Genomic DNA, 10327 nt, shown 5'->3' on the forward strand with positions numbered 1-10327 from the left:
ATTCAACTTCTCTGCTTCTAAAGATTTAATTTATATTAACAAGATATATTTTGTAATAACAAGTCATTATTCTTCCAGCACTGCTTGATGCAAATTTTGGTTCTGCAATTACATTTCACTTTTATGGAAAGGCTTTTCCAAATTCATAACTGTAAATAGTTCTCTTTGTTTAAATTTGAAAAATATTGTATGGATTATCTTACATTAATTTGTACATTTTACAATTTGGCATATTTAAAATGTATGTTGTGTTTGCTGAGATACGGTATTTTTATTTTAAGACTTTGAATTAACATTGAAATTTGCATGTGATTTGATGCTGTCGTCTTTGATGTATATACATTTAAATATTTGTAATACCCCAACCAGATTTTTCCCAGTATCCTACAATGTTATCTGTAAATATTAAACATTTCTACAGCGGTCATTAAACTACTATACAATTTGGTAATTACATGGGGTGGTAGAACAGTACCATGTCATTTCATTAAGGCCAATTTATAATAAATGCACTTCCATCAGGTGATGTTTACCCTCTTTCCCTCACTATTGGCCACTATCCTTTGTTCAAGTCATCTGATTGGCTGTTATACGTTTTAAAAATGGACGACTGTTCACTTTTCCACCTTTAATACCTGTAATGGAGGCCATAATCAAGACTGCTCTTTAAAACACTCATTCCCAGCATTTTCGCTTGACATGAGCACTTTTAAAATAAGGGATTTGTGCTGGTTATCTAACAAGATGCTGAACTGATGCAGACCCGATGCACACTTGCTGATGCTGACTGATAGTTTTGGTCCTAAATATTAGTCTGTACTAAATTTATGTCAGGTAACGTAAAAACAAGCGGAATACACTCGTTTTTGCCCTTGCGCGCTTTATTAACATATTTAATCACACGAATACATTGGAGAGCCTAATGTGTTCAGATCGGGGGCGGGGGGGGACACTGATCCCGAACTGCGGCGGCAGCCTTGAAAACAGCCACAGCCGTGTTGTAATTTTGTGGGCAATACAGAAAGATATTTTTTTTTACTAACGTTAGTACTACTGTTAGTACGTTTACTAATGTTAGTACTAACATTATACAACCTTATGTTATTGATCCGTTGTTGCTCGTGTGTGTGAGATTCTTGCCATCAACCTCTGTGATGGTTTTTGCATCCAGAATACTAAATGTATGGCATGTTCTATTAATATTCGTAAAGTATTAGAATGGAATTAGTAAATAGGCTGTTTACATGAAAAAGCAGTTTTAAGCAGGTCTATGTCATCCTATAATTTCCCAACAATTATATTGTTGTGTCCCATTTGTACATTTCAATATTCATGGCATACCAATACATTTCTGACAATTTCTAAAGACATTGGTAAAAAAGCTTTTTCAGAAAAATGTGAAAAAAGACCTTTCACAAAGTTTTATATATATATATATATATATATATATATATATATATATATATATATATATATATATATATATATATATAAAAAAATTATATATACTGTATATATATATATATAAACACATTAAAATTATATAATATATAATTTTAATATATATAATTTTCTTATTAATATATAATAAATATATAATTTTCTTATTAATTTGCTGACATCACAACAATGAACACCTGTAAAGTATACACAAACCAGCCACATGCCTTTGCCAATTTTCTAATTTTGTGATCGGAATCTTCTACTGCTACTTAGAAATGTATAAAAGGACTACATAGAAGTCCAGTCGGACCATTACAAACAAAGTTGACTATAAAAATATCAATGATATCAGTGATGAACAATGGCAAGATCTAAAAGAGGTAAGGGTGCATTGAGAAAAGACTTGTGGGAAGCTGCTGGAGGAACAGAGGTGATAAAAAAAATTTTCATAGCTGAAAATATTGTAAACAAAGACACTACTCAGAAATCACCTATCTGGAACACACTATCCAACCAAATATTCGGAAAAGATACACAAAAAAACAGGCAATGGCTTTTTATTATATGGACGTATGACAGGAGAAATATAAGAACTACGTTACAACCAATGTGTTTAAAGAAACAGGAAAATGAAACCAAAAGTATGCGGACAGAGATTTTGGAAAAAGATGAAACAGAAATGGATAGAGAGGAGTCTGAGGAGATCAATGACTGGGGACAGACAGACACTGAGTGTGACAACTTTGAGGTGATGGAGGTTCCTCCAACAATTGACAACCACAGTAACTCAATCCATGAACTAAAAAAGAATCCAGAAAAAAAGACAGAATCAAAAACAGGGGACCAAACTTATAGACATGTGCCACAAACACCAACTAAATTTAAAGTTTTTCTTCATTCAAAGGTATGGAACAAAATTTGCCCTTTGAAATGCTCCAATAAACTAAGACAACCATGGACCCACTACTTGTACAATCAGTTCAAGAAAAAAAATCCTTGTTGTCCCCTCCGCTTTACATACCAGCATGTCCGAGCAATAGGGAGCCGGAAGCGTATGTGTGGGTACTTAAAAATATGTGCAAAATGTAAATTTTCAACATGCCGTGCAAGGTATTCCTTCACCATGAAGACCAAACCAGCCAAACATCAAACAGTTATTCCTTTAACTGTGTGCCGGACTGGAAACATCTTACACCTAAAAAAAGAACAACAGTTCAGACATGCCAGTAATGTCAGAAGGGGAAATATAGCAAAAACTGTCCTTCAAGGTGTAAGTACAGAATATTATAAAAGGCTGCAAAACACACCCATTCAGGAACTTCTTGCTGGTAACATCACTCACAGCCTAAACAGAAACATTTTGAAAGTCATTTCCCATGAAATCAATAAAGCCATGCAGCAACATGACAACATTCTTCTGGAGACTCAGCTCACACAATCCATAATCCGACAATGTGACACTGCCTCTTATTTGACTCCTGGGTATGTACAACATTTCCAGGTGGATCCTTTTGGGGCTCACATGTACACAGAAACAGGAATAGGCATACTGGTGAATAATCTGAGAGACAGATCCCCTGTCACTCTTTATCTAGATGCCACTGGGAGTGTGATTTCCAAAATTCCACATCAAACAAAACCCATCCTATACTACGCTCTTACCTTGCCAGGTAAAGGAAGAGATGCACCTCCACTTCCAGTATGCGAGATGATATCAAGCGAGCATTCCATTCCTCCTATAACTTTCTGGCTGATGCAGTTTCTCCTCAAACTGTCAAAATACACCCGTCAACAAATTCACCAGGTGGAGACCGATTACAGCTGGGCACTTATGCAGGGAGTAATTTTGGCATTTAATAAAGAAAGTATGCCGGCTTACCTTAATAGGGTGTATGCCATCTGCCAAAAACAAAAGACCTGGGCAGATATAAAATCAGCAACAGTTTTGCACCTGTGTGCAGCTCATATCATCAAAGCTGTGTCTTCAGCTTTTCAAAGGAAGACAGACGACAAAGGGCTGCAAAAGATGGCAACATATGTATTTGCCAGGATGCAAAACACTGTTAATGTGGATGATGCCCTTGCCATTTTCAGACCCTTCTGTATTGTTTTCCTCGCAAGACATGTCAGTAAAAATGTCACAGAGAGTCTTGAATTCTTGGAGGGCCTCATTACAAAAGAAGATGCTATTCTTCAAGACCAAACAGAAGATGACTCAGAAAAGTGGGAGATGGATGAAAATTCATCAAAAACAATTGTTGGTGGTTCTCCATTTTCCAAACTTTTCAAGAAGATCTACGATGATGTCATGGTTGTCTTGGAAAATGAAGAACATCAGAGTGTTGAAAATCCTTATTATTGTCCAGATGTAATCAAGTTCCTTCTGGACAATTACCTGGGGATCTATCCACTTTGGAGCGGGGTTCTACTCGGAGATCTAAAAAGATACGCATGTGACATGGAGTCACTACTTCCTTCCGCAGAAAACTCCAAAACCAGAGACACAAACTGTCATGTTGAAAAATGGTTTGGCATTGTGAAAACATGCATTCTTCAAAAAAAAACATGTGTCCGGCCAGCACACTTCATTCAGACAATGCACACATCTTTGCAGGGACGTTACAGGGAACACATAATGAATAACAATCTTCCTGAAGACCTTCTCAATAGACCTCATAAGCCATCAGGTCATGTGGCTTTTGCAGAAGAGAGGTGGGGAAAACGGCCAACAAAAAAACATAAAAGTGCTGGTAAATCACACTTTTACAGAGCTCCACCTCAAATGCCCACACCTGGGGTGCAAAGAGCAGCACAAACCACCTTTAGTGTCCCTGATGTTCCTGGTGTTGCTGAAGAGGTAAATAGCAGAAGGAAAAAAAAAGTTTTTAACTGACTGTGCACCTACTAACAATATTTTGTGCAGGTGTCTACAAAGAAAAAACATGACATTCCCAAACCAAAACAGACCCCAACAACTGAAAGCAGTGGCATGATAAATGCAAAGGACATTTCACAAGAATATGTTCCTAAAAAGGTACATTTAAAATATTACAATTAATAACTATAAATATACATTTTCCAAAATTATCTTTCTTTCGTACTTACTTTGCCTCTGAAAACCTTTTTTGCACAGGTCCCAACACCAAAATTATGTGATGGTCACAAACTAAAACACAAATCAAAAAAGACACCAAGTGAGTGTGGTGACACAAAGGACAAGACAGACATTGTTAATACAGGCATTGGTGTTGCTGAAGAGGTAAAAGGGACCTTACAAAATGTAGATAAATCATTTAATAATATCTAAGAATCTACTAACATTTTTTTTATTTAGGTAACTAAACTATGGGAATGTCAAGCCACTGAACAGATTGTAGCACGTGTTAAGGCTGTCCATTACAGATTTGACATGACGTTGAGACATAAAGAATTTCTGTCTTTGCGACCCCATGATAGACTATGTGGAGAAGTAAGTGCTCTTTATTATAATATTTGCATTACATTACATTTACCTTATCTAATAATCAACAATACACAAATTACATGTAGAAATTTGTCTAAAAAAATTGGTAGCAATATGCAACAATTTGCAAAACATTTTTGAACTCCCTTTAACTTCTACATGTCAGTTTTTGTAGTGTAGATGCTGTTTTTTACTGAATATAATAAATAATAAATATAGCTATTAAATAAGATATTATTTAATTCAGCTAAGGGATTTTAAGAGCAAGTATCAATACTGTTGTGTTGTCAAATTGTTTAGGTTATGGAAAGTTACATCCGCTCTGTCCTTAACGAACATGACAAGTCTGGGAAAATTTATCAGTTAAACCATCACACCACCTTTGTAATTTTCTATGGCAAAAGAGAACAAGTGGCTCGACAAGGCTTAAAGGATGTGAGTGTGAAGATATACTTAAATATTAAATCTAATTATTTGAATATTGATATAAACATGCATATTTGTTATGTTGTACAGGTTAATTTTGAAGCATTTGATGGGGTTATCACATTTCTTAATATAAGGGACATCCACTGGAAGTTTGTGGTAAGTGATGCAACTTACTTTTAAATACACTGATTTGCATGCATTAATTCCTGATTCAAACAGAGCTTTAAAAAAAATGACTAGTAAAGATAGACAGTTTTTCAGCTCAAATGTGACTGCTTCATTTTTCATATACTACGTTGAATATAACATTTTTCTTTAACCATTGAGACTCCAAAAAAGATTTGAAAAGACTTCTGTTGTAACCACTTGCATGCAATAAAGGGCTAGTCCACCTAAAATTGACAATTCTGTTATTGTAAATGGCATTTATCTCATTTCAAGCCTGTGTGACTTTCTTAGTAGCATAAAAAAATGTATTATATTATATTATATTATATTATATTATATTGAGGAATGTTTAAAAAAAGTGACTCAGTATTTCTCTTTTGTGTTTAGCAGAAGTCATACAGGTTTAGAAACACATGTGTAAATGACAATTGTTTTGTTTTTGTTTTTTTTGGGTGAACTATCTTTTTACTGACAACTAACAAAAAACTACATAGCAAAAACAAAGTGTGAAAACTATACAGTTTCATGTGAAAATAAATGTTTATAGGTAATGGACATGATGGCACAGTATTTTCAGTAATGGTCCCTTTGCTGTTTACAAAAAGCATGTTCAATGTGTTGTGTTGTCACAGTACCTTCATCTTCCATCACAACAAATTTTTGTTGTGGATCCTGCATGTGCTACACCTGACATCAGGAGCCTGACAAACGCATCAAAAAAATTTCAGTAAGCAATTTTTTTCATACAAATATTAACACATACAATCTTAAAAAAAAAAAAAGGAATCTTTAGGATATCTAAATCAAATTGTTACTTAGCAAGTTGTTGTCTAACACAGACAGTACTTCAAAATGCGTCACAATCGCCTGGGAAAAGAGGACCTGGTCAATATTGAGTGGAAAACTGGTCACATAAACCACACAGTGCAAGAGGATGCTACCAGTTGTGGAGTATTTGTTTTACAGGTATTATTGTGCACGATACATAGGCCTACTAAAAGAGTGATTGGGTTTCCCGATGCCATTGCCACTTGTTTAACACATAAAAAGCAGTGCATTTTTCATAGTGGCGAATTTAAAAAGAATTTGTCTGTTAATTTTGCAACTATGAAAATACACTGCTTTTCTCAGACAATGTGAAAGTGTACTGCTGTAGTGAGGTAGCAACTTCGCTTACCCACTCATTTGTAGCGCACCCTAATACGTTGAGGAAAACAGCTCTCTTTAACTGAGTAATGCAACCACATATTGTGGTCTTTCCTTCAATTAATGTTCATGTTTTTAAGAACAGATAACTTAAAAGGTAAGCAGACTTATTTAAAATTTGTTATATACTGTTGTGCTTACTTATATTAAACAATTTTTAATTCATTAAAACAAGTTGTTTCACATAACAGTTTTACTAAGGTTACTCTATATTAGTTGCACTTTTAAAATTTTGCACTTTTGTAAAATTCTAAACAGCTGATAGTTATTGTGTTTAAAGAGGAATGTCTGAAGAATAAATAACACTGAAACTACAAATGTATGTTGTTTTCCTCTATCAAAACAATTGAATATAACACCTCTCTGAGAGGCAAAAACATTTTTTGAAGTTTAAATGTCTTTAATTTAAGACGTGTCTTGTTAATTCAAGATATCTTAATGACACTTTAGATTCTTGTTCTTATGAAACTTTTGTGGAATCTTTTGTTTGAAGGTCCTATATGGTTCAGTCTCATATATATAGAGATGTCAATGTAGTTACATGAAGTTCCGATACTGCAAATTTGACTGTTCAAATTAACATTCTTGAAACTGATTAATATATAGATTATCAATACACTTTGAGTTAAAGTTAATGTGCCTCAACTTAACTCTCAGAGTACCAAAAATCCACTGAAAATGGTTGTTTTATTCAGTTCTATTCATAGAGGGAAACAAGATACATTTCTAGTTTCAATATTTATTTGTCAGACATTCCTCTTTAAATGCAATAAGCATCAGCTGTGTGCAAAGTGAATTGGCCATTGCTAATTTGAAAATTCAAAAATTTGAACATAGCAGCTGCTTTGAGATCCCAATATCTATGGGATTAAACTATATAGAGCCTTGAAAATGACAAAATCCAAAGGAAATTTGATTAAGAATGAGAATCGAGAAGAATTTCTTAATATCCTTCAATACTTTTAGAATTACAAGCATACTTTGGAAAAAAGAATATTTATGGCACTCAGACATAAATATTCTATTAACACAATTGTTCTATACAATTGTGTTAATAGAAAAACACAATACATTTCAAGACTCAACATAAGTTGTTCCTCAGATTTTACTGTGAAGAAAATAAAGTATCAGATGTATGCAAAGTGACCCACATTTAATGTTTTTTGCTTTCTTTGCTATTTATGTTTGTCTTTCTACAGAAAAAATATTAAATAAATCAACCCATTTTCAGAAACTTCCCCAGCTCATTTTTGTCACAGAATGACCCAATTACAATACTTGTATTAAAATGAATAAATTAATTACGTTTCTTTAGAAACTGACCTCATCAGACATTTAAAAGCATACGTTGTAACGAAAACCATCTTCGTCATCTACATTAATTTAGGCCGCATTTACACTGCATGGATGAAATGAACCAATTTTGATTATTCCTCCCATATGACCCACGACAGTGTTTAAAAAAGGAACAAGTGTTAAAAAGTTAAAGACGCTAAACTTTACCATTCATCTGAATTGATGAATTGCTGCGCCGCCATAATGGATTGATATAGTCAACCAATCGGAATTAAGTGCATGGCACATATTTACATTACATTTAATCATTTAGCAGACGCTTTTATCCAAAGCGACTTACAAATGAGAATAGTAAAATCAATCAGTTTACATAGGCCTATTCATCTGAACGTCGATCTCAGCACTGTGGGCGCCGTCAGATGTTCGTTTACAGTATATCGCAGCTCAAGCATTTCGAACTTCGTTTTACCCCTAAACGAAGAACGAAAAACAACTTCGTTTGATACCGTTTGGGCCTTTAGGAATTAAGACGTGCAGTGTAAATGCAGCCCAGACACAGAAAAAGTTCTCATAACCGTAAGCTGTTTTGTACCTTGGAAATAACTCTGAAATATATATATAAATATATATATATATAATATACAAATAACATTACAATAAAATGCATAAGGTAATCAAGAAACGTATGTATGTGTTTGAAATGTGTACTTACCAAACATAGCCTACATTTCGCCTTTAATCTTTACGACGAATCTCCCTGCAAGAGTGTGCTGTGCTGGCCTGCTGCATCAGCAAATTCACAAAGATCGAAAAATTACCGCCTTGTGTTTATATCTACCAAACAGCGCGGTTGTCAGTCAGAATTTCAAGCTTAACCAATCATATAAAACAAAGACAGAGTAATAATTAAAATATTTGTCATTTTGAATTATTAACACTTGATATCCTTATTGGAAAGGTTTTCAAATTATGTCGATAAATTGGCCTATTATTAACAATTATGAGCAATCAGTACTTCTGGAAACCCAACCTTGTAAAAGTAATTTATTAGTAGTAATTTTTAATTTTTTCAACAAAATATTTATAGCCTATATTTTTTGTACATTTTTTTAAGATGATAAAGGAAACTGTGAAACAGTTTCCAGTCATTCCACAGGAATTTCAAATAAATCCTTCAGCAGAAAATATACAAAACCTCAGAAGAGAGATGGCACGGGATATTCTGCTTGCAGCAGGTTATTGCTCAAATCAATATATCATTGCATTTTAATGTAATTTAATTAATTATACCAACTTAGGAAATATTATGCATTAAGTAACTTTACATTTTATCTTAGAATCAAACGAGGAATTCTGCTCTACCTGTGGGCTGAGAGACCTCCCAAACAAGACAGATGTCCAGATGATTGACTGGGTAAATATCTACAGCTGCAAGAAATAATCAAAGTAGACGGCGGCGGCGCCCAGCTATAGTGTGTTTAAGGGAGTAATCAAATCTGTTGTTATTATTAGCCTAAGTCACAGTTAGCGGCATGGATGCAGCATTGCACACCTATTACAAAAGCAGCTTGCGTTCATTTACGATTAATTAATCCAGAAACAATAAAAACATAACATGTCTTGACATAACAGTGAAGTTAATCTAATGACTTTGCTCTCTTTATTGTATTCTTCATGCAGATTCAATGTGACAGGTGTTGTAGGTGGTTTCACATTTTATGTGTAGGCCTACAGTGCAATTCTTCTGATGAAACGGAATGGTTCTGTGAGTTGTGCAGGATGCACTAAAAAGGTGAAGGACAAACAACAGGCAAACAGTTAGCCTAAATGCTAAAGATGTGCCATGGCCCATTATTTTGGGTTGTTACGACCAAATTATCCACTAAATTTCTGCTTTTTAGTGAAATGTTTATAAAGGCCTGTAAAGATTTTGTTGTTGTTGTTGTTGTTTTTGTTCTGACAGTTTTTAATTGTTGGCTGTCTTTAAATCTTTTTGTTGTTATAATCATCACATCTAATATGAATAGAAATGTCATTTTATTTATATATTTATTTATTAATGTCATTTGTTTAGTTGTAGACCTTTTTCTTCTCTTTGTTAGAAAACATCAAAACAATAGTGGCAATGGATTTTTTTTTAAAAACAAAACATTAAAAGAAAAGTTTATCTTAAACATTTGCATGGTTTGCACTGATTTTAAAGTTTTACTTTTAGAAATTGTTTCCAAATATATGTTAATGTCAATTTTAAATTGTTTAAAAATAGTTATTGTTCAATCCACTTGACTTTGGTTATAGGCCTAGAGTAAAAAAGCCATAATA

General features: G+C 33.7%; 1 protein-coding gene and 1 long non-coding RNA gene across 3 annotated transcripts; one reads left to right on the top strand and one right to left on the bottom strand.

Moving 5' to 3' along the window:
* Positions 1-1984: 1984 nt before the first annotated feature.
* LOC125262010 lies at positions 1985-6260 on the bottom strand. Of its 2 annotated transcripts, XR_007183493.1 has the most exons (6): positions 6139-6260; positions 4549-4609; positions 3323-4292; positions 3106-3214; positions 2751-2788; positions 1985-2638 (listed from the first exon to the last, which is right to left on the bottom strand). It is a non-coding gene; the product is annotated as an uncharacterized LOC125262010 (long non-coding RNA). The 2 variants fall into 2 exon arrangements; XR_007183494.1 differs by having other exon boundaries at positions 3106-4292.
* On the top strand, positions 4112-9871 carry LOC125262009. The gene is made up of 11 exons (XM_048180566.1): positions 4112-4300; positions 4367-4477; positions 4577-4702; positions 4778-4912; positions 5207-5341; positions 5423-5491; positions 6136-6230; positions 6343-6469; positions 9120-9240; positions 9343-9419; positions 9686-9871. The coding sequence occupies exons 1-11, from the start codon at positions 4226-4228 to the stop codon at positions 9791-9793; spliced, it is 1179 nt and encodes a 392-aa protein (XP_048036523.1). The 5' UTR covers positions 4112-4225; the 3' UTR covers positions 9794-9871.
* The last annotated feature ends 456 nt before the right edge of the window (positions 9872-10327 follow it).

Source organism: Megalobrama amblycephala, unplaced genomic scaffold (assembly GCF_018812025.1).
Source record: "Megalobrama amblycephala isolate DHTTF-2021 unplaced genomic scaffold, ASM1881202v1 scaffold551, whole genome shotgun sequence".
NCBI classification, from domain to species: Eukaryota; Metazoa; Chordata; class Actinopteri; order Cypriniformes; family Xenocyprididae; genus Megalobrama; species Megalobrama amblycephala.

Coding starts and splice junctions, on each gene's coding strand:
- LOC125262009 (XM_048180566.1), top strand. CDS start 4,226: ATGCCCACACCTGGGGTGCAAAGAGCAGCACAAACCACCTTTAGTGTC. Junction 5,342..5,422: donor CTCGACAAGGCTTAAAGGAT/GTGAGTGTGAAG, acceptor TATGTTGTACAG/GTTAATTTTGAAGCATTTGA. Junction 9,241..9,342: donor GGATATTCTGCTTGCAGCAG/GTTATTGCTCAA, acceptor ATTTTATCTTAG/AATCAAACGAGGAATTCTGC.